The sequence below is a fragment of the Protomyctophum parallelum genome, assembly GCF_964188405.1.
Source record: "Protomyctophum parallelum genome assembly, chromosome: 8".
NCBI classification, from domain to species: Eukaryota; Metazoa; Chordata; class Actinopteri; order Myctophiformes; family Myctophidae; genus Protomyctophum; species Protomyctophum parallelum.
The window spans coordinates 41,063,571-41,089,921 of NC_139703.1; the positions used below are offsets into that span (position 1 = coordinate 41,063,571).

Here is a 26,351-nt window from a genome sequence, read left to right on the forward strand (position 1 = left end):
AGTGAATGACACTTTTGTATCGGATAGAGAGATATTCCTTTCCACAAGCAGGCAATATCTCCTAAAGTGTCAAAGTGTCACGGTCTATTGTCCCCCATAATATGGGGGACAATGGTATATAATACCTTCCTTTGTGCAATGGATTACAGCTCGTCTCCAGCGAGCACAAACTGGTTCAATGCTCGAGCATGACGTTTGCGACTGAACATGAACAATAGATTCATCATCCAATCCATTTTTATTTAGAGTTCCAAATCACAACATAGTTTTTCTCATGACACTATAGCCTAGAGCAGGTCAAGACTATTGCGGCACGTTGTGATCTATTATTATTATTTTCACTATTACATTATTTTTTTACATTATGTTTAACCTCACAGATAATGACATGCCCAAAATAGGGATCAATTATTTATCAATAGTTTTATTTTAAAACATTAATTTGTTTGATTAACTGTTGCACCCATTAGGCCTATACTGATCACCCAAAAATTCTTAATGTAATGTCACAATTAAACATCCTGCAAGATCTCTGTAGGCCTAAGCCCAGTGACAGGAAAGCTTGTGGCCATGTCAGAACACACTATTTATAAGCATCAGTGCTGTGAGGCATTTGAAGAACGCTGCACATAAAACTTCTTTCCCCTCTCTCTCCAGAAATTCATGCCAACCAGACCTTATTCTACTCTTCTCTGCTTGTGCTTTTCCCTCCTTTTGCCTTTGCTTCCTCAACAGAGGAGGGGGACTCGGGTTGGGGGGGTCACGGAGGCAGGGTTGTTGTAAACCAGTGAAAGAAGGGGTGTGGGGTTGGGCTTTAGTCAGGGAGGGGAGGGGGTTGTATAAAAACTGTCAGAACACAAGTGGTGCTTTATATTCACCCCTGTCCCGCGCTCACAGGGTAAAAAGAAAGGAGGAAACCCTAAACTGCTGTGGCCCTCTAGCCCTCGCCTCTCTCTCTCCCTCTCACTTCACACACCCACTCCCACTCATTCACTCACAGCTTGCTGGACGTGTGCACTCACAGAAGAATGGCAGCATCGTTCACAAGGAGAATCAGGGAATCCTGGAAGATGATGGCTCTTGCGGTGCTTCTCATCGTTTCCCTCTTAAACGGTAGGAGAAAAAGCATGGTTTTGGTTCAGTGGGTAAAACTTTTAAGAAATCTACAGTGAGAGAGAAAGAGAAAGAGAAGGAGGGAGGGTCTGGAGGAGGGTACGGGTGGATGGGCGTTTGCCTCAATGTTATTTAGGGCTAAATGAAGAGGTTTAAACCTCTCTACTTCCTAAAATGATGATGAACTCTATCAGTCCTAAAAACAGAACTGTACTCTATGAGCTTGGTATGGATTTTTTTTCTTTTTTTATGCTGAAAGGGAACCGTTACTTTGGTGCATAACTTGGCAAACAAAGGGATCATTTTAGGGAGAGCCTTTGCAATTTTGTGTGGACGCAAGGATGTTTTTAAACAAAAACAGTTATGCCTATTTTGAATTTATGAACCCATGCATGATGCTTAAACAGTCCACTGTTTTGTTTACTAAACTTATTTCACGTCAAAGGGTTCAATCAATGCTCCCCCCTTTTCTTTGTCTCCTAAAGTTCTGTTGGACCCCCACCCCCATAACAAACTTACTCTCCCTCTGCATTGGGTTAGGGGTTAGGGGACCACCACCTTCTCTATGTATGCAATTTCATTGACCTGATTCTCGTGATGTTCCATGGCCAGGAGATATGTGTGTATTTATATTTAGAAGGCACTAGCGTGAGTCGACAGTCAGCCTGTGAATGTGAATGTGTGTGTGTGTGTGTGTGTGTGTGTGTGTGTGTGTGTGTGTGTGTGTGCGCATGTGTGTCATGGGTGTGGATCTTGCGTGTGGTGTGGGCAGAGGTTGTTTATGTGGATAGGATTGTAAGAAATGTGGTGTTGTTGATAGGAAGGGGTGGGGGTTACCACAAATGAAACTATGTGTAAACAATGTTTAATGTATGTGTCATCTTAAAGTTTACATTTAAGTTTGAGTCAAAAAATTAGTTAAATATTGAGCTTACTTTGCTTGATTTATTGTCACTTTTGTCTCACAATCCCACTTTATAAGATCATCATGTTAGGAATTTTAGGAAAAGAACTTTACTCAAGTTACTGTAGTTCAATTTGAGGATACAATGAACTCAGCCATTGTTTTTCATTGTAATGAAATTCAATTATGTTTTTATTCGTCTATTAAAAAATTCATCGGTGGACCTGGACCAGAAATAATAGATACAGAGTAATATTTTGTGGTGGGAAATTAAATATCGACAATGATGCATTGCTTAATTCAAGCCTCATGTCTTGTTCATGGGATAGGCCTATGGCTCATGACATCATGGATCTGCAGGAGGACAGCTGGATCTGCTTTGGAGCCGTATGGCCGCTAATGTATTCCATAGATTTCGACTGAGTTGCAACAGAACTTTGTTCCACACTTTTGTCCACAGAGAATTGCATCATTTCTTGAGGTATATATTGCATTGTTTTACCAGACTCTGAAAGGAGAGAGAGAGAGAGAGAGAGAGAGAGAGAGAGAGAGAGAGAGAGAGAGAGAGAGAGAGAAGATTAATAACAGAAGAAAAAATGGAGGGAAACGAATAAGACCTTTCAAGTTCAAAACGTATTTCCACTGCAGGGTCCAGGCGTTCACCTCTAAAGTTCCAGTCTGTTTGTTTTAATGTTGGATGGTCCTGTCAAACCGTGGGAGCAGGGGCTGATTTACATATACACATCATTGTACAATGGTGGAAATAGCAGATCTGCAAGTTCAAAATTTGAGCTTGCAGATCAGCAACTGTATATATGTTCAGCATGCTGCTGCTACACCATAGCATGAGTCAGGCATTATGTAAGCACAACACAGATAGGACTGCACTGTAATGAAGACTGAAGAGAAGTAAGTCAGAGACGTATCACAGATGTTAGCCAGCTACAGTAGTGCAGCATAACGGTTACTGGAATGCAACCTGGTATGGGGTGGGCATTAGGAGTGCTGCGTTGCCAAAACTTTATGTAGAGTTCCGGTAAGAAAATTGACCTGAAGGGATGGCTAATGGCATTACACCCTTTAGTATTTCTTTTCAGTGGCATTAGTAGGCTACTTCTAAGAGGGAGATTTAGCATTTAGATTTTCAAAGTGACGAAATATATCTACCATGAGGTCACAAAATGTAATAATAAAAGTAAGATACTTTAAAAAAGCACAATGGGTAGGCTAATTTACTGTTAATCAATGGTTGGCAGAGTATGAAAAAGAGGAGTCCCGCACACTGTCTTCACTTACAAAACCTTGATGCAACATTTGGTCGCTCGGACCTTCATCAGGCATCGCTTCGCATCAATAAAAGTTCCACATTCTCCTACTCTTCTATAGTTCATTGGTACAACGCACCTGTCCCTCCGTAGATCTTCAAAGTCAATGGTTGACAAATGTGCCATACTGTATGTGTGATGAAGAAGGACATACCACAGTAAACCACTTTCAATTGGGCATCTCTATTTTGGGCATGGCATCAACAGTTTTGTTTTCTTTCAAAACCTTTAAATAGCAGACAACACTCACAACATGGCACATCACATTCCTCTTTTCACTGCCACGCGACAAAGTATAAAACGGAGATCAAGGGGTTAACAACATTTATTTCTTTCATTCTTTCAAATTGCATGTATAGAATTTTGAAAAAGAAATGTACAGGCATTTTCAAGCATAGACACTAGCTCACCCGGGATGTATTTTGCTTTGCAGTGGTTTTAGGAGGCTCTGTAGTAGAGGGGAAAAATCCCTGCCTAACCTCAGTGCCAGGCCCAAAGTCTGTAATTATGTGAATCATTGTTTTAGTAACATCCATTGGAGAAACAGATGTATGAAAACCTCACAGAAAAATACTTAACAACAGAACACTTGCTCTGTCTGAGAACTGAGAAGAATATAGTTCAGAATAAGGCTAGAGTAAAACAAGGCCAAGCACCAGAGTTTAATGTGCTAGACTAAAGGCACACACACACATACTTGGCTATGTGGCGTATGCGCACACACACGCACGCACACGCGCGCGCACACACACACACACACACACACACACACACACACACACACACACACACACACACACACACACACACACACACACACACACACACACACACACACACACACACACAGCCAAATGACAATGACACATGCACTGTCCTGAGTATTAATTTTACTCTGAGAGTGCAGATGTAACCAAATGTACCCTTGTATATTTGCTTACATTTACACTGAGGATTTGAGTGTGTACGTACACATAACACAATTACGTTGGACCTCCATCTTAAAGGCCCTTCATTCACTTGTGATAATACTTTTAGCGTTCTTCTAATGAGAGGCAGGCTGCTGCTTTTCCAGAGTTCTATCTTTGAACTGTTTCCCATCTCAACACTTATGTACTGCAGTTCATCCTTGCATTTTACAAAACTTTCTGGCTTTGAAGGTCAACAAGTGCATATACGCAGGTCTACTGGGGAAATAAAAAACTGTCAATTCTCTTTACTGATATGTTAGATGGGTTAGATAGATTTTTCCCTTGTCAGCAGAGTAGATGACAAAGATGGTACTGGATGATACTAATTCCAGTGTGATTATTTAAATCTGAAAGTGCAAATTAACCCTATACAAAATTGTCATTAACCTGCACGTGAAGCCGACTGTCACTATTCTAGGGTGAACAGTCGTCATAAATAGCCGATCTCACAACAACTTGTCGAGTTGTGACACACTGAGCTTGTAGATAAACAATTCTTGGGCAAAGAGATTGGTGTATGGGAAAAAAGGAGGGGGCCTAGTACACAGACACCGGGGCGACGCCAGTCAAGTGTAAAAAAGAAATTTGATAAAATACCTGCAGAACTTTTTGCTAACGCTTCACTTAACAACCCTTTGGCTTTTCACTAAGTGCACTCCATTCCATTGTGTAAATGGTCTGTTAAAGTGCAGACATATGACTCTTTTTCAATACCATCCCTAGAGGGACATGTATTTAGAAGATTCTCTCTAGACTCAGTCAGCATCCAATCTTTTAAGTGATAGAAATGTACCTCAATCTGCAACTGCAACAAGATACTAGTCTAGAATAGATACAGTGTAATTGGGTAAAAGCGATCATAAAACTGTAGTGGACAAACAGAGGGGTAGATGATATAATACTCACAATTGAAAGCAGATGTCATGTTTCCTGGCTGAGGTCCCCAGGACCATGCAGACCATTAAGGCTAGGGCAGCATGGCCACAGCAGCCTTGAGGGCTGGGGTTGGTTGGGCGAATGCAGCTGCTGCTGGACAGTGTTGGGTGAAGTTAGAATTTCTTGTTGTACCTATAGTACCCAAGAGCTACAGAAGTGCAAAGAATAAATAGCTCTGTGAGAAGAATCTCTATACAAAGCTAACACTTCAGTGTCACCAGTACAATGATCAGCACGATCATTGTACTTGGTGACACTCAATGTAGGCTAGTATACAGTAGGTATTAGGTACGTACAGTATCTACAGCAGTCACAGGGATAGGTTTGGAATCTGTTTGATGCGTGAAGTGCCCCTTCCATGCAGCCGGACTGAAACCATGAGATCCAGCAGCATTTGTTTTTTGGTTGTTGTTGCTTTTTTGGGGGGAGAGGAGAGAGAAGAGAATGGGCCGGTATTGTGCTATTCATTGCTGTGACAGAGGTAGGGGGTCATGATAGTGGGGTCAGCAGTCTGCTGTTTCATAGCAGCTTGGGTTGCAGAGCATGTTTAACCTTAGGGACTGGGCTCCGATGTCACATTCCTTAGCAACCCACCATGAACTCTAACATTCAAATTCTTTGAGCCTGGCAGGACTCATGAAAACAACCACCACAGAGGCACAACACTCAAATTCCGACTTCATTGTGTTCAAAGTGGCATTTTGGATAGCACAATACCGGTATGTTACTATTCAGTTGCATAACAACAGTGCTGCAATACTCTGTATATGACATTAATGTAATGTCAATGGACCCAACTCTGGTTCAGTGTCAACCAGAGTTTAATCTGCTGTACCATGTTATAAACAACAATAAGATGTTCATTTGGTTTATCAGTGAGAATACAGTAAAGAACAAAACTTACATACAGTGTTTCTCTTGTCTACAGACTAATATTATTAGGTAGTGTGGTTGCCAGAGGCAACCAGACTATAGTAATTGCCCAACATTATTTATTTATTTTATGTTTTTGTTTGTTTGTTTATTCTGTATAAGCTTTTTGGGGTCCCTGTGACATCATATGGGTCAATACATCATCATCATACATTATCATTCTGTTACTTAGCGAGCTACGTGTGGTCGTGCAACCACATTTGCAATATTCCCAGAATAGTTTTTCACTGAATTCTAGTTATTATTATTATTATTATTATTATTATTAATGTATTTATTCATTTTAAGTGATTTGGCCGACTGTTTGGCGACCACCCTCTAGTATTTATTAGTCTCTCAATGTAATGACATCACTGCTGATACCTCAGCCGAGGTCATCAGAGGGATGACATGGGAGACAAGATGGCGGTGAGATGTGGTGGTTCGGGGTGAGTAATCAGGGGCTCACATGCCGGACCACCCTGTGCAGCCGTCCCGCTCTCCCTGCTCGCCCTGCCTCACGGAGCTCGGCATTCACACATATCCTGTTGGAGGACATATGTGAGGAACATTCCCAACATATGTATTCCTCATACCCCCAAAAAAGTGATATATCTTGGGAGAGTTTATAGAAGCTGTCTTAGTTGGATTGGAGTCCACGCACACCAACGTTTGGGATGTGTATGCGTTTAGCTTTGCCGTCAGTGGGGGGGAAATGGTTCAGTCAGCGTTGCCAATTTCATTTGAAATTCTAAGATTAATGAGACAGCTACATTTGGAGATTGCGTGCCTCGCTTCGCTGTGCAAACATTGTATCATGTGGTAACCATCGCATACTGTGTGGAGCAGGGAGGCCGCTGCAATGTTTAAGGGGTTTGGGGTTTGCCATGGTGGTCCATTACACTTCACTGTGTTCCGACCCGTATTGCAAGCACAGGGATCATTTCCCCTTTAAAGCAACTCTGACTAAAATTCTAGATAATGTGACTGTGATTATGATGAGTCATGATGTATTGGGAGAACAAAATTATTTTATTTAATATCATGACTCCTTTTCATTCATAGCAGGGACACTTAACCTAACGTTCAGCAAAAATACTAGTGCACAAACAGGAGGAGCCTTGGTATAGGGCCATTGGGGGTCAACTAATGGGTTTAAGTGGTTAAAAGATGGCTTTGGTGTCATAGTGTAAGTCACCTTTCCATGGCATGATTAATGATTCATTGAGGAAACTGAAATAAATAAAATAAAGTTAATAAGTTATACAAATCTACTGTCATCGTGCATATCAAATTCAGAGGCAGAGAAGGGCAGCATTCGACAGGGTTCGTAAAATTAAACAGAACAAGTAGTACAGCAGTCAGCAGTAGTTCCATTGACAGGAGGCCAAGTCCATTAGTTGTAACGTTCCATTCAACATGTCTCAAATACATCAGGGGTAAGCATAGCTTTCTAGGGAAGGGAGAAGGTAACTGCGTTCTGCTCTTGGCCCCTGCTATGTGGTTATACATATGACATTGTGGGAAAGGTGTGAGGGCCACATGCCAAATGTAACAGCGATAGATGGCTAGGATTAGTTGTGCGTGACTGGAAGTCAGGGAGTAGAGAGGTTTTCTTTGGGGGTGGGGGGGCATGGAACGATGGGCTTGTCCTCTTCAAAAACCCGCCACATTCCTCCATCCGGAAGTCCCAAGAGATGAGGGAGGGTTGGGGGTCGGAGCATATCCAGACCAGAGCCGTCACTCCAAGCAATCTGGTGGGAAAATCTCAGTGAATGCTGCGAAGTCAAGGCCCGATCTGTATAACATCTGGAGTCAGGGTGGCTTTGGATGCTCAAGAGCTTCATGGTACTGTATATATAGTGATAGCAGGAAAAGGAATTGGCGACTCGTACTGGGACCACCTTGATGATTGTAGTGTGTGTTTGCTGTAGGTATGTGTTGAAGTAAAGGGCGAATGATGTATGTATTAGAGGAAGGGGTGCCGTAAACCAGTGAGGAATTAGCTGTGTCTCTGGCCCCCGCAGAGACGCTGAGTGGAAGGGGCGGGCAGCCACGAGTTGAGAGGTCACCGTGTCAGGAAGTGTGTTGATGTGACTCTGCCTCACGCAGGGAGCAACAGGGCGGCTATAACCCCACAGGACCCTGCTGTATCGATTGCAGCACAAGGAAGGAACTCACACTCACAGGGCCCGACGCATAGACGAGTTATTCACACAATCACACTTTCCCTCTGCTAAACACTTTGCAATGGATTTATTCCAGGATATTAACCACTAAAATCCTGCGAGTATCATTTAACTCTGAATGTGTACAAATTAATGTTTTTTGAGGGAGGCCCATCAAGCTTTTAGTTACTGTCCACCAGAGCCATAGAGTAAGACAGAGTTACGACATTGAGGGGGCAGAAAACAGCCCGGTCACGTGGTTCATGTAACTCGTTTGTCACTGTAAAGCCTATAGACTCCAATGCATTCCGTAAACTTCCGGTTCAGGCCTTTGTCACTATTCGCCAATAGAAGTCTATGTAGAAGAGCCGCCATTGGACTGGCCCCATGAAGTGAACGGAGTTGTCGTAACTCTGTCTTACTCTATGGCTCTGCTGTCCACAAACTTCGTCTTAATGAGTCAGTTGTAATACAGGGCTCTGGGCCTGTCGGAACAGTTTGTTTGTGTGTAGCACTAGCACATGACTGATTGCTGGTCAGACATTAAAGCACTTACAAGCGTTTACTGGCGCAGTGTTGGCAGCGTTGCTAAACAACAGCCTGCCTGTGTATGGTCATGTTTTAAGGAGATTTTGTCCTGGTTAGAGGCTTGGTAAATCTGGCAGAACTCTTTTACAAGTACACTACTGGTGCCATATGACATCATTAGCATGATGCCTGTAAAAAAATTACGATCTTTTTACAGTGGTAAGTTACAATTTCGCCAGAACATCCAGATTAAATGCGATCACAAAAAACAGTACTGATTGATTCCCTTGTGTATTAAAAGTACTCATCTCTTATCTCTCATCTTAACGACTTGGCTCACTCCCAACTACTCCTGAAAACATGAAATGCTTTGCAGTTCTCTGCCCTTTATATTTACAACACATGCTGCTCACACACTCCTCACCCCATGAATAATGTTTAAAGGGTGCAGTGGTGGAAAGTAAGCACTCAAGCGGTCATTTTACTTTACTCGAGTACAGTATTCCCTTTTTCAATTCTTTATACTTCTTTCCAAAACTGTTATTTGAAAACTTGAGTTACTAGTTACTTTGTAAAATTGTAGAATTATTATTACAACACATACATTACCTGATTGTCTGAAATTAGCCAATCTAAATCTCCACAACACGTCGCAATATATCGCATTGAGAGCTTAGATCTGCTTCTGTCAAAAATGTTTGACAAATTTTGAAAAATGTGAGTATTTTTACTTTGGTGCTGTAAGTATATTTGCCAATTTTGCCAATACGTTTTAATACTGGACTTTTACTGGTAACAAAGCATTATGCATTGTGGTATGCTACTTTTACTATAGTCAAAATTGAGTAATTCTTCAGCCACTGGTGCATGGTAACATCAGCACACCTCCGACTTTGCACTCTTCAAACTGTATGTCACATTCATTTGTATTAGAATGATGATTTATGGTGGGTAATCTTTCCATTTTTGGATGTCATCCTGTCGTGTAGTATAAACAAAGAGACCACCCAGAAATGGATGAGGGAGTGCAGCTTTAAGTCTAGACCAGGGGTCTGGAGGGCATTGGGGGTCTCAAGACAGATACAGGAACGGTTAGGGAGTCCTTGAACTGTCACCAGTCTACTCCCACACTGAAGGCCATGTAAGTAAAACCCTGAATACCACAATAACATTGCTGGAGTGTTCTGTCTTCATGGTGAAGAATGTCCTTGGTAAAGACAAGAAGACAACCTTCCCAACCCTCTCCCAATTGTTAAATCTGACACAAATTGAAAACACTGACCCCCACCCAAGATAAGTAACTGTGATAGAGTATCTAATTTATTTGGTCACAATACAAGACTAATCAAATGTACTTCCACCTACTGTAATGATACAAATATAGGACATTGTTCATTATTCATATTCCACTGTTACAGTCAAGCCAATAAGTAATCATCGACTCCAGAAGAAAGACGTAACTATGATTTTCTGGAACAAAAGACACCAGAGCCATATCAGCTGTGTATAATACCTTTTTCAAATAAGCCAGTAATAACACATTCAAAGTTTCAAACAATTTCCTGGGGACACAAACATTATAACGAACAGCTGCATGGACAGTTGCTAACCCATAGCATGTTCATGAGACCCCCTCCCCATTGACCCACCTGCTGTTTCAGCACTCCGGACGTTTGCGCTACACTTGTGACACCTGTTTGACATACTGATTTAACAAAGGAAACGAGTAGCCATGTTGGACAATGACGCTACTGTACTGTGTGAACATCTGTGTCTGACATGTGAAGATCCACTAGCTAAGACCAGGGGGCTGCGAGAGAGAGGGTTCAAATCCATACATCATTCAGTATCACTTGGCAAAAATAAATTTGCAATGCTGTTATGTACTAACATATTTTTGTGTGCATATATGACAAAGTATAAATTCGTTTTTGGACACAGAGTGTAGTGTAGTGTCACAGAGGTGTGAAATGGAAGACCAGCCATTTAATGATCAATGATACACTGAAACGACAGAATAAAAACAATGATATCACTGTTAGCCACATTCAGGGTTCATTCTACGTCAGGGTTGCTTGCTACTTTATAGCAAGCAAGTTTAGTTTTACATAAACAGTAATGCTTGTTCTTAAAACTCAGGTCTGGTCAATAATTCAAGCTTAATCAATAAAAGTATGAAACATACAAGTACACAATACACACAAACAATACAATACAGAAGAGAATATGCACAATACAATACAGACAGATATAACCCAAACATGTAATCAAACGAAGTTGTCACATATAGCTCTTAAAGGAAAACAATCTTTTATGTCTTAATAATGTTGGTGTGTGAATTACTTATGTATTATTACCAGCTGCAAGGTACAATCAATCACAGTTAGGCTTTAACTGAACAATAATAAACCAGAATCTGGCATCCAGTAGGGAATGACACGAGGTAGAGCGAGGTAATGAGATCTGCAACAGTATGGGAGTGTTTAGAGAATGAGGTAATGTGTGTGTGTGTGTGTGTGTGTGTGTGTGTGTGTGTGTGTGTGTGTGTGTGTGTGTGTGTGTGTGTGTGTGTGTGTGTGTGTGTGTGTGTGTGTGTGTGTGTGTGCGCGTGCGTGCGTGCGTGCGTGCATGCGTGCGTGCGTGCGTGCAGGCTACACACGCAAAAGGGACAGAAACAGAAAGGGGTTTGAAAGAGAAATTGAACTATGCATTCTGAGTTGATGTCAGGATTAGTTCTTTGTCTTTTATTCTGCACAAATCAAGTCTAGGCTCAGGAACAACATAAAGGTTTATTAGTTGGAGGACTTTAAGGTCTGGTGGCATGCTATCTTTTAAATCAGACTAGATTAAAAGTGCCCTGCTAGTTATTTGGGTTAGTTAGTATACTGTACTACCCAGCTGACATATCTGACTCAGCAGCCGTCTAGACCTACAGTTTACACTTTACAGTATACATATGTTCATGTCCATGATGCAAAGAAAATACTGTCAGAGGTTAGAGATTAAGTGGGGCACAAAGTCAAGGGCTCCTCCACATGATGCAATGGAACTATAATGGAATATAATTATTGTAATTCCACTGGCTGCTTTAGAAAAAGTGATGTATTCAATAGCGTCATTTATCTGACACTTTGTATAGCATTGGATTTAATTACAGCATTCAAACTGTTTTACAAGCGATATGGAAAAGCTTTACAATCACATAATGTACTCGCCTACTCCTGTACCACAGTCAGACTATTCACCCACATTGCCTAACTTTGTGTGTCCCCCAGTGCCTAACCTACAATGACGCCATCACGTCACATCAACCACAGCAGCTTTTGTATGAGCTGAGAGGCAGATAGATTGCATATCAAAGCTCAGAACTTCTTGGCATGGTCAGCCTCAGGTGTAAGAATATCTGTCATCTACTACATAGAGTTCCATTACCAAACTCCCTGTCGCTCCCAGGCTCCCTGGGCCATGCATGGGGGACTTAATTGTTTCTCACATTAAAACAACATTGTCACTGTGTGTAAAGCAAAAAGCTCTTTGTGACAAAGATTGTGACAAAATCATCTAAAGCAGGGGTCCTCAACTAGAAATGTTGAAGGTCCACAAATATGGTCCAGTCTAATGCGCACGCAAATAGAATTGCGGGTCGCGGGCCACGTGGGCCCCACAGGGTGGGGCTGCCCCCCTCGCCCCCCACCCCTAGAAACAACTATGCCTGTTTAGTACAGTCAAACCAAGCTATACAAACCGGGTCCCATCCCAACCAACACTGGGGTGGCAGAGTATGAAAATATATTTTTTCACTTATAAATATATTCATTATTCACACCTCAAAAAATCAAATTTTGTTCATTCAACTGAATGTGTGAATGTGTCACTGCTAGTGAGCCAGTCAGCGCAACATTGTCATCATGACATGCCGGCCCATAATACACACATTGCGTTAATTGCGTTTCTCGGCATTGATCGAATACAACAGAGAATTCAACTCACGGTTGCAGTGACTTTTCTTCTTCTTTTTCTTCTTTTTGTTTTTTTGTGGCTTTTTTTTTATATGTTTTATGGAGGGACAGACAGTAGGCTGACAGGAAATGGGGAGAGAGATGGGGGGTCACTCCCACTGAGCCACGGCCCAGGCCTTTTCTCTTTATTCTATCATTTCTCCAGGGTCCACAGAAAGGTGTGCCGCGGTCCGGTCGTGGACAGCGGTCCGCCTGTTGAGGACCACTTCTAAATCATTAGGATGAGAAATTGATGAAGCTATCAGACATTGGGGGACAATCCACCATTGTAATTGTGAACTATTCACCTTCTTTAGAGCTCAGCATACCACCAGTCCCACCGGGACAGTGGCTGAGGTCAAAGTTTTGGACGCGTGAGACTAGGACTTGAACTGCAGAGATGATTTATTTGGTGTTTATTCCTTCGTTGAGTTATTAATTACACACAGGCCTTCAGTTCCTGGACCTACAGTAATTGATTTAAGGCTAGGCTGGGAGTAGCCTATTAGTGAGAGTCAGAGACTGCACCACCCTAGTGCAAAACATCTTGTGCTGGATCCCATCCATGGCATTTTTACAACCCCCAGGGATTACAAAACTCCTGATAAAAGAGGTTTGGTTTGATTGCTATCATTAAGAGTTATAGGTGGTACTAACATGTGTGTTGGACAATGGACATGTGGTGCCAGTTAGCTCAGATTTCAAAACGTAGGGTGAAATGTGAAAAATCTGGAATGAGTGAAATAAAGATTAGAATTAGATACGTTATATAGACTGAGTGTTATCCAGATTAACTAGTAATCGAATGGACATTAATTGAGTATATTTATGACTGAAACGAGACAAATGGACTTGAATTTGCAGAAGTGGGGATCAAATCATCTCTATCCAATGGGTCACCTTGCTTTCCCACCAAGCTTTGTTATATGTACAACACCTTTCAACACTGTCTATCAATTGTGGATGACATTCGACATGCCTAATGTCTGTCAACTGTAATTTGGATTCATTCTACAGCTGGTGTCATGGCACAGGAGGAGGAAGAGGAAGTTATCACGGGGACTATAGCAGCCGTGGATACAGCTGAAGTTGTACGAGGAGACATGGTTCCAATGACAAGTGAAGCGCCTGGTAAGACTCATTAACCTGGACTATACAGTAGGACGGTCATATAGACTTACTCTAGATAGACTCATTAACCTGGACTATAGGTCATATAGACTTACTCTAGATAGACTCATTAACCTGGACTATACAGTAGACTTACTCTAGATAGGCAAATAGTCTGAATTGCAGTTCTGTATGCCTATATAGGCTATCATGATAATCTTTTCCATAACATGGACTCATGTGGTAAAATGCTTAGGTTTTTCTTTACTTTTTCCACTTAAGTATGAATGTGAAATGTCTAAAAGTGAGCAGGAGGGCAAAATGAATCTTAACGTACTTATCCAATTAAATTTGACAATCTGTGAAAACCTACAGCGACGGTGGAACCACAGGGCCAAGTTTGGGACTTCCCTTCCCTGGAGTTTCTTGGCACAGCAGGTTCGCCCACAGAAGAGGCCGCTGAGGCTGAGGAGGGGGGACCTGCAGGCCCTGAAGAGGCCGCTGACGACGCTGGTGATGAGGCAGTGACTAACAGCCCCATAGTCATCAAGCTTGAGTCTCAGGCGCCACCTCAGCCTGCCAGGGGTGATGGTCCTGCCAACATAGTGCCAACAACTATGGTGAGATCTTACACTTTATGTGTCATATTGCTATTCATATATCGTTGCTGTCAGGCGGAAACCATGTTTCTCCATAATTTACAGTTTTTCGGTAAATGAATGTACTTCGTCTTCATGGTACAAGAATATTGTTCAAAGGTAGCAAAAAGAGATCCACATCATCAAACAACGCGTTGCAGCATGTTGATAGTCTATTGCTATTTCATTGAAAAATCTTGAAAGTGAAAGTAGTTAAGTAGTGTGTCTGTGGGTTTTCTAAATATTGAACCAATGAAAAGTATTAACAAGAGCTTGTGACTAAATAATAACTATTTGAGGAACACAGGCTCTTTTTTTCCATGGAAAGTAACCTGACAGCATTCTGACTGTGCATTAACCAAAGTGGTTTCTCCCCGCAGCCTGTTCCATCGTCTGATGTCATGTGTGTCACCAAAGAAGCTGTCCAGGACAAGGATGCAGTCAGTCTCACACTCAAGGCCTCGTCCGACTGTGTAAGTTTAGAGAACATTGACCTCCTCCACACGTTTTTGTTTTGTCATGCAAGATATGGCATGACAGAGGGAAACTAGTCTGTCTCCATGCAGTCAAATAGAATCAGAGGTGTTCATAATATGTCAGGGGAAGTACAAAAATAGTGGCAAAGTGAAGTGAACCTGAAGTGTAAACGATGCATATTTCTGTCTCACCCACAGACATACGCGCACGCACACACACACACACACACACACACACACACACACACACACACACACACACACACACACACACACACACACACACACACACACACACACACACACACACACACACACACACACACACACACACACACACACACACACACACACACACACACACACACACACACACACACACACACACACACACACACACACAAAAACATGGCACACCCTCGTCACACACAGCTTCAACTCAACTCTGGCAAACACTTCCCTTACATTCCTGAAGTGCCTCTAAGGAAAACCCTCTAAGCAGTTTTGAGCTAAATTCAAACCAGATCAAGAGGAGAGCCTCACGTGTGAAAATGTGATCTGGGAGTTCTTGAACGAACAGTGGAGACAGTTCCCAAGGCAAAGGCTTCAATTACAGCTGGAAGTAATAGTTTGTTTACCGTGAATGAACTCAGGCATGGAACTGCTCCTCATTAAGAGGCACTGGTTTAGCCTATACATCTCACAACACTGTGCAGATTAAATAAAAGACTTAGGGTGCACGGCTTCCTCAGCGCCACGCTGAGGAAGCCCTGTTTGGTTGAAACGCGATCTTGCTGGTTATTTCCTCACTTTCATTACATCTCTAATGGACATCAAGGACGACAGTGAATAACATCCACCCTACTTTCCTGTGCTTTTGCTTGCCATGATGGAGGAAGTCAAGAGAATTTCTGTTGCACCTCAGTGCATGAGTGCTGTGGTGAGGGTGGGAGAGGGCAGAATATGTTGAAAGCTTTCAAGGGTGAGCTGTCTGCAGTGTTAGGCTACACAGTATACAGTCTAGAGACATGTGGGTACGCTTGAGTACGTACTTGTTCCGTGTGTGTGTGTGTGTGTGTGTGTGTGTGTGTGTGTGTGTGTGTGTGTGTGTGTAAAATATGAAAAGGATTCCTTAGCATCGCAGGGCAGTGACTTTGTGGTTAACAAGAATCATGGATATGTGGAGGTCTGGATGGCTGTAAGACAGAGGGGATATAGGATTCGGCAAGGCCCAGACCCAGATTTTTTCTCTCCGTTTTTGCTCAGACAGGAGTGGCTTATGGCAGCTAGGGCAGGTCCATGCTGGGTAAGACCTACACTGTAGCGTGCATCGCTGGAATTTGACGGAAGTAGCAGGGTTTTGGCGGACATACCGCTCAAGGAAATGACATTGACGCTTTATAAATCTGTTTACATTCTCTGTGTATGAAACAAGTATTGTTTCGGCCCGACATTCTCTGCCTTAGGTTGTGACCAGGCTTTTCTCTTCGCAGATGAGTAAGGCTGGGACCGAGGCTAGGGCAGGTCAGGGAAGAGCAGGGGTTGCCTTCTTAGGCTATGGCTGTCAGCCAGCAGCCTGGATTTCCTCTGATCTGGGCTGATACCGCATGCAAAAGCAATGGGGAGGTAAATCTCTACAGTCCTGATGATATCTCACATCCAGCCATTTAGTGGTGGTGAGAGACTTTCTCATGGTAGATAAAAAAAGGTCCATTTGGGTTAGTGCATGGGAGCAGTAACCATACAGCTCCTAATTGCTGGTGGAGTACAGATAACATGCTAGTGATGCTACAAGAAAGTAATCTAACTTGATCATTTTACTGTCTGTTGACAGCGGTGACAGATAAAACAAATGTTAGAATTTGGTTCACTGACAATTTGGACAGGAATTCTTGTTTTCTTCACATGCACACATTTTCTGCCTAGCATTCTGGTACCATGGCAGGCGCAGTGCAGCAGAATATTAATTTCTACATTATATTTTAAAGAGTAAGGTAGGGTAATTAATTTTCTTTCAGCTCTTAAATGCCAGGGACGTAATCCCGTCTTTAATCCAACTCTGCACTGGTAGCCATGCCCGTAAAGACGTAATTTATCACTTTTAATTGGATTTCAATAGATGGGACTGTTGCGCAAATTCTGACTGCGACTTTAAAACGATATTTTTTCCCAGGGCCGGATTCGGTACTTGGCCCCCCTAGGCATGGGCCTGGGGCCAGGTGGCCCCTGTATTTTCCAGGGCCGGATTAGAAATTAGGGGGGCCCCGTTTCTTTTTTTTTTTGCATGTTTATTTTTTCCTAGCTTTTTTGAGAACAAGTACTGTGTGATATCACTGAAATCAAAAATAAGTCTTTAGTGAGAATTCTGAGTGAGAAAGTACCTCACACTAAAACGCAGTTTTCGCAGCTGTTTTTTTCCAAGATGGCCGTTTTTATGAAACCAAGCTTTATTCAACGGCGAATAACTTCAGAACGGTGAAGGCAAACGACTCACTTCTTTTTTCAAAGTAGAGTAGTAGATCTTTCATTCGAGATATGTGACATCATATTTTGGTATAGCACAACATATTCTGTGGGTCTTCAAAGATTTCTATATCGGTATGACAAAATGGCACCAGTGACAAAGATGGCTGACTGACTGTGGCACTGAAGGAGTTTTAAACAGAAAATGGATTTTCAAGTTTTCAAGATATGATCTCAAATAGGATACAGATTAATTAGGGGAAATTGGAAGTGATTATAACACAAATAAAATTGGAACTGGAACACATTAAGCTTATAAATGGGTACTCTCTCTTGATTTGGCACCTACCTGAAAATGTATTTTCTGTTCATTAAAGAGGTGGAGAGATGGGGAGACTCCATACACAAACAAACAAAGTGACTACTATCAGAACATCAACAATTTAACATTTTAACAAAACAAATAAAAAACAAACAAAGAACAAAAAACTAAAACATTTTATTTTAAACACTTACACTACCTTTAAACTATACATAACCACAAACAAAACCATGCAGCCCTTTTACCCCATGTCCATGCCTGTTAATAGCCTAGTATTGTTCACAAAATATACAGTTTGTGTTCTTTGAATGTGTGTGTTTTGTCTGTGTGCGTTCATGCATGCATTGTATTTTATGCTTTACTGCAATCAAATGTGCCATTTGGGACAACTAAATTGTTGAACTTCAGCCAGATGTCCATTCTAGGCCTGATATCAAAGGCTCTTGTAGTTGTCAGCTCAGGCTTGTGACTCTATTTGGATCAGATTACATACGGAGGCGAGGTACACAAAGTTTATCATTTTCGGCTTGTGGAAAGGGTTAGACAAAGATGTGTAGAGACAGCGAGGGTGAAATGGAATCGTTTGTTCTGCCAAAGCATGATTGTTTGGAACTGACATATTCTTATGCAAATGATATCCGAGTCAAGTCAAGGAAAGTCAAATCAATTTCATGAAATGTTATGAGTATAGCGCAGTGGTTCTCTAGGGACCCTCAGGGTTCCTTGGGGCGGCTCTAAATGTACCCTTACAGTCTGTAACTTTGGGCCTTATGGGGTTTAAAATGAAGGTTTGAGAACCTCTGATATAACACCAAATCACAAGTTGTCTCATGACAATTTTCATATAGAGCTGGTCAATACCACACTCTTACAGACATCCAACAATTCCCGCATGAAAAAGCAAAACACGTGGCAAAGAATAAATCCCTGGAGCAGAACCTGTCTGTAGCTGCATGGGTAGCCATCTACCTTCAAACCATGTGTACGCCTCACGTTTTATCTTCAGGCATCTAATATATGATACATTTGACACAAGACATTATGGGGGCTGCCCATTAGTCTTTCAGTCAAGTATTCTTACATAATATAGTCCGAGATTTTTTAAGTTAGTGAGGTTAGGGTTAGGCTAGGTTATAATGTGTGCCATTGGACCAATGCTACTTCGGAACAATGAGATATGAGACTAATGTCATGGCATCCTATAGACTCAGTGACAAATGTGTACAGAATAGCTGACGGCAAGGATTTATGTTTATAACTTTTGCCTTTCTGTCAGGCATTGAAGCCTATGTGGTATACACCCTGGCCACTCAGATCTTGATTGATTGATTGATTGATTGATTGATTATATAATATCGTATCCGGGGGAAATACATACGACGGATGTTCCAGTCCGACACTTCCGCCGATAGCGTCTCTGCCTTAGGTTGTGACCAGACTTTTCTCTTCACAGATGAGTAAGGCTGGGACCCAGGCTATCTTGACTGTGAGAACAAAAGAATACACTGATACTCACAATGCACTGTTTCGTTCCACTTGCAGGAAGAAAGCCGTGTTAAGATTGCTAGTGTTCTTCAAGATCTGTGTGGTGAAGATTGCAAATTGGATATCTACCAGGAGGACAACACTAATGAAATACTTATCTCTGGACAATATGTTGAAGGTTAGTCCAATCAATCATACTCATTTGAGAGATAAATCACTAATAATCTAACAACTAGCTTTGTAGGATGCTTTTCCTTTCTTTTCTTTTCTTGTATGAATGCAATGACATTTCAGCCTGTTCTAAGATCATATTTTGCTTAGACTAAATTGTGTTGCACTGCATGAACAGTAACACAATAATTTGTCTTTTCCTTAATTGCAGATGATGCTGCTGGAATGGCTGAAAGGTTCAACAATGACAACATCAAAGATATGGTAAAGTGGCAATTAAAGATAGTGATAATTAACGTCACTAAAGAACATTATGTATGCTGACAGGGGTTCTCAATGTTTTTGGCTGGGGACCCCCGGAAATGCTTTGGCCATGTCTCGTGATGATTTGGTGTAGAGGCATAAAAAAGAGCAGACCAAATGCATTAGGCAACTCATGTCCAGTTTCATTATATAGTAGGAATAGACCTACCCAAGATTCAAATTGAGTCCCCCACACAAGTGCAAATTGAATGTGTACATCTTGAATGTGTATGTCTTGCACAGGCACCGAATGGCACAGAAAATCGGCCCTGGCATTTGTGGTCTTCACCGGCCCAAATACGGCCCAAAATGCTACTTTGTCTCTTATCGTTTTGGCTCAGCCCCGGCCCCATGACTGCCCAGCCCTTCTGGCATCTGCCAGAATTGCCAGACTGTCAAATCCGGGCCTGGTCTTGCACCAGACATTTATTCCTTTACGTTATTATTTTGGTTGGTTATGCAATGAAATATTGTGTTCATTCATTTGAATGTCTGTTGTAATGTTTATATATTTAATTTCTCGTCAGATTGATGTGGAAGAGGCCGTTCCTCGCTGGGGGAAGAACTCAAAGTTGGTTCTGGTGTCGTTGCTACTTACTGGTCTGATATTGGCTGCACTACTGGTGGCTGGGTATTACCTGAAGACCCACCGCAAGACTGCCAAGGGTGTCAGACTGGTGAGTTGGGATTAGTGGATTACCGATAAAACAATATTTAGCAAGAAAGGGAAGGGGGGGGGGGAAACCTTTGGGGAATGCTAATCAATAATTCTGAAGAGCAAGTCAAGATGAGAGGGAGATTGTCACGGTCTGTCTCTGACGAGAGTGGTGAGGAAGTGAGGAATGGGATGAGGGAGTGGCCGAAGTGGGAATACAGATGGGGAGACTCAAACCATGACAGTAGATAGTGTTATGAATGTTAAGAATATATCCTTATACTATCCATCCACTATTGTTTGCAGAAATCTGCAGTCTAGCATTTAAAAAGATGTCTTACTGGGAAATGCCTGCAAAATCTGCGTTGCCAAAAATATGTAGGAGAGCTATAGCCATAAAAGCTTTTTAACTGTTGCATATTATGAGAGTCTCATGGCTTTTCTTTCTTATAAGACAAGACAAAAAACAGATGGTGCACACTTGATTTCGTGCATGCAGTTAAAACTCACTTGGAACAACAGGCCTATGTGGTCATCAATCGTACTCAAACAAATTCTCTGTGCCTCAGCTCGGTGAGCTTGCAACTCAAATTATACACTTTTAGTTCCATACTGTATTCAATATACACATTCATCCTAATGCTAGGCAAGAACAGCATAGAGAGCAAACAAGAAATGATTATTATTTTTTTATGCGATCATAATACAGAGGATCGTAGATTGACATACCGGTACATTTGTAGACACAACTACGCCTATATAAAATGTTATGACTGGATTTACAGTAAAGCTTGGTGAATGGTGATTATCCTTTGGTTGAGTCCTGCCTTGACTCACATGTGCACTCAAATACCAAGCCGTCTAACTAAGTATTCTCTGCTGTTTCTACTACAGTTCAGGAGACACACATGGTTTTAGTTTCTTGCTTCTTTTTAGCTCCAGTGACAAAGCTCATGACTTCATTTTTTTTAAAGAACTTTCATATGGGGCACACCCATGCGCTGGTTAGGAGAAATGCATGTGGATGCCTTCATTTGGCAATTTGTTTTTCCAAATCAGTCACTTGGAGTTTCATCACAGGTCCACCGTGCTCTTAAACAAGGTAACCTTTTATTGGATCCTTTGTCAAAATAGATAGCGTTTTTCTTAACACTAGAAGCAAACAACAAAATTAGCATCCATTTGGCTATAACTCCATCCCTGAAGGAAAATAAGTATTTATCAACACCCTTCTGAGCAGTGAGCACACACAAATGGAAAACCATAAACGGTTGTGTCCTTTTTATACTAAAAGTAAATGCACCGGCCGGGTACTTTCTAGATTCTTAGCTTGATCCTGCATTTGAACAGTAACATATTTGAGGAGTGATCCTGAACCCCCCTTTAACCTCAAAGACCATGTTTTCCTCAGGCGGAGTCTTTCCAGGTGGACGAAGAGAACCAGGCCAACACCCTGGTGTCTGTGGCCCCACTACCGCAGGAGCCCCTCGACAAGCCCACCGTTAATGGGGAGTCTCCACCAGAGAACGGGAACAACCCCGCACCCGCCACTAACGGGCACTCCGCCGCCCAGACCCCCGTGGCTGACACTGAGATGTGAAAGTCCTTTCCTCCAGTCCCCCTCCATGCCCTTCCCTTTCCCCCATCAATCAACCTCAACAACCCCATACCCCCTCCATTGCCTCAGAGATTGTCCAGACACTGTCACACATTTTAACACCGGTGGTTCTCAAACATTTTAATTTCATGGACCCCCCCCATAACTCTGAGAGCGTACAAATGGAAATCGTTCCATCTGTATGCTCTCTGGGTTACAAACATGTAAGGGTCCATTTGGAACCCCCTCACGGAACCCTGCGCACCCCCATGGACCCCACTTTGAGAACCTCTGTTCTACACAAATCCACACCACGTACTCTTCTCCCCCGTCCCTGCCTGCACCCCTTGGTTAATCATGACAACGATGATGTACTATATGATGACAATGTCAATAATGCCTGTAATGTGAAGACGCCTTAATTTGCTGGTGCTCTGGCTGTAGCCACGAGTCCCTGTTTGGGCTAGAGACTGGACAGCAGGGTGGCTGGCTTTGATCGATAGCGGCCACAAATGCATTTTGCGGCCACAAATGCAGTCTAGTAAAATGATTTAAAAGAAAAAAGACAAAAACAATTCACCAAAGTAGCCTAATGTCAACTTTGTGTTCATTGTGTGTGTAGCAGAGTGACTCAGAGCCTCTGCCTAAAGACCAAAAGCCTAAAATAGCTCTCTCCGCCAAGGGGGGTTCCCCTTTAGCCTAGTGCATAAGATGTTTGGCTTTAATGTTGTTAACTGAGCGGGAGAATAGGGTTTGAATACCGGGCGTTACATTGGGGGTGAGTGTAGTACAGTGGCTCAGAGCCTCTGCCTGAAGACCAAAAGCCCAATATCTCCCCTCACTCATATGGATCCCCCTTCAGGCTAGTGGATAAGACATTTGGCTTTAGTGTCCCTTCCTGCACATGGAACCGGGGTTCAAATCCCAGGTGTTACATGTGGTATAATAAACCAATGACACCAACGTGTTAAAAAGAAAATCTATTTTGTAGTGTTAAAAGGAACGACATGTTTTAGTAATGGTTTGCGTTTGTTGCCCGACAGTTTACTTAACCTTTGGATATGACAAAGTGTGGCAATAAACAAAGTCGTAAAGGGACACAGTAGTGTTCTGAATTAAGGTGATGTTCTTCAACCGACCATATCATCATGGGAAATAATCTTATGTTGTTCTTCACATCCTTAAGAATGCCGTAGAAACATTTTTAGCACCAAAATTGCTCAATTAGGAGGCATGGCTTCACACAAGCTAATTAACTTGCAGCTAGCTGTGTCTCCATTTAATTCAAGGATGCCAACAATGTTATCTAGCTGTTGTCTATTCATCATCAAAGTGCAGAGAACAATGCCAAGCTATCATTTAAAATACTTTTGTGCCATAAACATTGAGTTGCGAGTAGGTAGCTTCAATGAGGAGAATTATTTCACGAATGACTGGTGCTGACATCTGAATTTTAACCAGGTTACCTGTTGTCAGTGCTTATCCATTAAAGTCCTGACACACCGAGCCCGCACTTGCAAGAACTAAAGGCCTACTGAGGGTGGCTGATCGCTTGTGACTGATCAGATCGCTTGTGACTGATCAGATCGCTTGTGACTGATCAGATCGGATCGCTTGTGTCTTCCGTAAAAGTTGTACTGGAACCCACCAAAAAGACTGCGGCTGATGGTTTGCTGATAGTCAGCATGATGGCTGACTTAATTGCACAAATAGTATGTTCTACGTGAGAGGAAATAACTCAATTTACAATTACAATATAGTGGGCATAAAAATACATTGTAAATGGTAAAATGGTAAATGGTGCATTTATATAGCGCCTTTTATCCAAAGCGCTTTACATAGATTGTGCATTACATTCACCCATTCACGCACACATTCATACACCGATTGGGGCGGAAGCCATGCAAGGTACCAACCAGCACATCGGGAGCAATTTGGGGTTCAGTGTCTTGCCCAAGGACACTTCGACATGTAGACAGGAGGAGCCGGGATTCGAACCGCCGACCCATGGATCATTGGACGACCTGCTCTACCTCTTGAGCCACAGTCGCAGTATATAGTCTTTGATTGAGCACTATCAATCAAACTGCATGCTCACCGCTGCTGATTCAACATGCTCAGTCGTCAGTTGAACTGCTAATGGCCAACTAGTACTGCCAACGGCATGGGAAACACTGCAAAAACTACGGATAATGGTCGGCCAGGCGGCCACAGACGCTCAAGTGTGGCTTTTTCTTGGCCGATATCGGCTTGGTGTGTCAAGGCCTTTAGGACAGGCAACCAAATGCTTAATATGTACTTTGTGGTCGTGTTGTGATTTTTGTCATGACATTTTTATTGTACAGTTTCTTACAAATGCTGTTTTTTCTTACTGACTGTTACCACTGTGTCTTTGGGAATGTTAAACCACAGTATTTTCATAATTGTATTTGACAAATCACAAAAACATGCTGAGAGGGTTTAAGTCCAGGTCCAACATTCTCCAGGTAACTTTGAGCTCTTCTATAAATCTTTTTATATGTTTTGTTTTGTTTTGTTTTGTTTATTTCCGCTTTTACATGGATGGGTATCATGTATTTTAGCTCCTCTTGACTGGTTGTTTTCATAAGTACTGCATGTGTAAATAGCCTGCTTCCTCTGTAAGTCATACCCGTGTGTGCCTCATAAACTGTGATTGTTGACCAAATATTTTTGGCTCTCTTCTCTGTCACTTTTAGTTTACAGTAGTTGTAGATTTGACTTTCAAGTCATTACACCTTTATTACCCAAATATAACCATTTGAATGAAATAGCTATAGCCTATAGCTAATTCACACCTGTACACTTTTTATATAACAATTATTAAGAAAGATAATAGCAATATATACTTTCATATCGTCACTGTCGGGTCAAAACTTTACTTTTCAGGAAATGTTGTTCCAATGGTGGATCCAATGTAGCTATTAATCACAAACTCTTTAATACAATTCAATGGTTCAACATTTATAAAACCCACACGCACACTTCACCACTTTCACTTCTAAAATGTTTCAAATACACCAACAATAGCTCATCTCACAAGGCTGGGTTTTGGGCTATTTAGGTAGTTCTGAGGTTTCTACCCGACAGCAACGATATGTGAATCGGATGCGATACTTTTGATCCGTTAAAAATAGAAAGAAAAAAGCGTGTCTTCTGCGAGGAGAGCCTTATGCGCAGAGCATTCGCCCAGGTGGCCGTGGTTTTTAAGTTATTATTCTGTGACGTTAGGGTTAAGGTTAGGTTTAGGCATAGTTTTTGTGAGGTTAAGGTTAGGTAGCTGCATACCCTGGGCGAAAGCTCTGCAAAAAAGGCAGTCTCGTCTGCTGCGAGACATGCTGAATGATGCAGATTAAAGTTCATGCAAGGATTCCAGGTCTCATAAAGTAAAACCAACTGCTTTTTAATGGAGGCCTGTGATGCTGTGTTTGCACCAGTTTCCAATGGTTACCAGTGGCACAGAGTGAGTGACAACAGAAATATTGTAATGTTAAAACCATTCCTTGTCATTTCCTTGTTAAATTTCCACCAAAGATAGCAGTATGACCCTCATACTGTATCCTATGCTTTCTGTAAACCATCAGATATCATATACAGTAACTAACCACCTGCTATTAAGTATAGGCTACACTACAGTATTCATTGTAGGCTACAGCTCAGTGGCCTTGTGGTTAGAGTGTCGTCCCTGAGACTGGGAGGTTGGGGTTCAATCCCCGGCCGGGTCATACCAAAGACTGTAAAAATGGGACCCAATGCCTCCCTGCTTGACACTCAGCATCAAGGGTTGGATTGGGGGTAACATACTAGCGTCATGTCCAGGGAGTGTACTTGTACATCAAGCTGCCTCACGCTACAGAAACAGGAGATAGGCTCCTGCCCTATGCTACAGTATTCATTACCTCACACCACAACCCTTGCAACAAGGAAATACGACAAGCTATGTCTACTATTTGTCATTGCTTGCTATGTAACAATTTGCAATGAATCTACTAAAACAAGGCCGTTATTGTTTAATCTCAATTCAATGGTGCAGCAAAAAAAACTGTTAAAAGTGTTAAATACTAATAGCTCTTTATTCTGATGGAAATCATTGCAATAGAGTGTTTTTCAGTAACAGGGGTCTCCCCGCCTCTTCACCTCTTTGGGAACATTTTAAATGTGCCTCCCAGAAACATAGAGGACCACGTCACATGGACCAAAAAACTTGAGAACAGTTTTTACCATGTTACTTTGGTTTTGGATTAGGCTTTTGACACCA

The 26,351-nt window shown here is 42.0% G+C and overlaps 1 protein-coding gene and 1 long non-coding RNA gene across 2 annotated transcripts in view; one reads left to right on the forward strand and one right to left on the reverse strand.

Annotated features, from left to right (window-relative positions):
* Window positions 1–25,941, reverse strand: part of LOC310863116 — a 367,874-nt gene extending 341,933 nt beyond the window's left edge. Inside the window, exons 1-2 of the long non-coding RNA XR_014569641.1 lie at window positions 25,071–25,941; window positions 23,948–25,014 (exon numbers count right to left, since the gene is read on the reverse strand). This is a non-coding gene — a long non-coding RNA (uncharacterized lncRNA). The remainder of the gene's footprint in view (window positions 1–23,947; window positions 25,015–25,070) is intronic.
* LOC310863114 (uncharacterized protein) lies at window positions 891–24,761 on the forward strand. Its single transcript, XM_083771258.1, has 9 exons — window positions 891–1,113; window positions 13,873–13,986; window positions 14,341–14,585; window positions 14,984–15,076; window positions 19,407–19,527; window positions 19,732–19,784; window positions 20,351–20,500; window positions 21,890–23,860; window positions 24,129–24,761. Exons 1-8 carry the CDS (start codon window positions 1,029–1,031, stop codon window positions 22,076–22,078), a joined length of 1,050 nt encoding a protein of 349 aa, XP_083627384.1. The 5' UTR covers window positions 891–1,028; the 3' UTR covers window positions 22,079–23,860; window positions 24,129–24,761.
* Window positions 25,942–26,351: the final 410 nt, after the last annotated feature.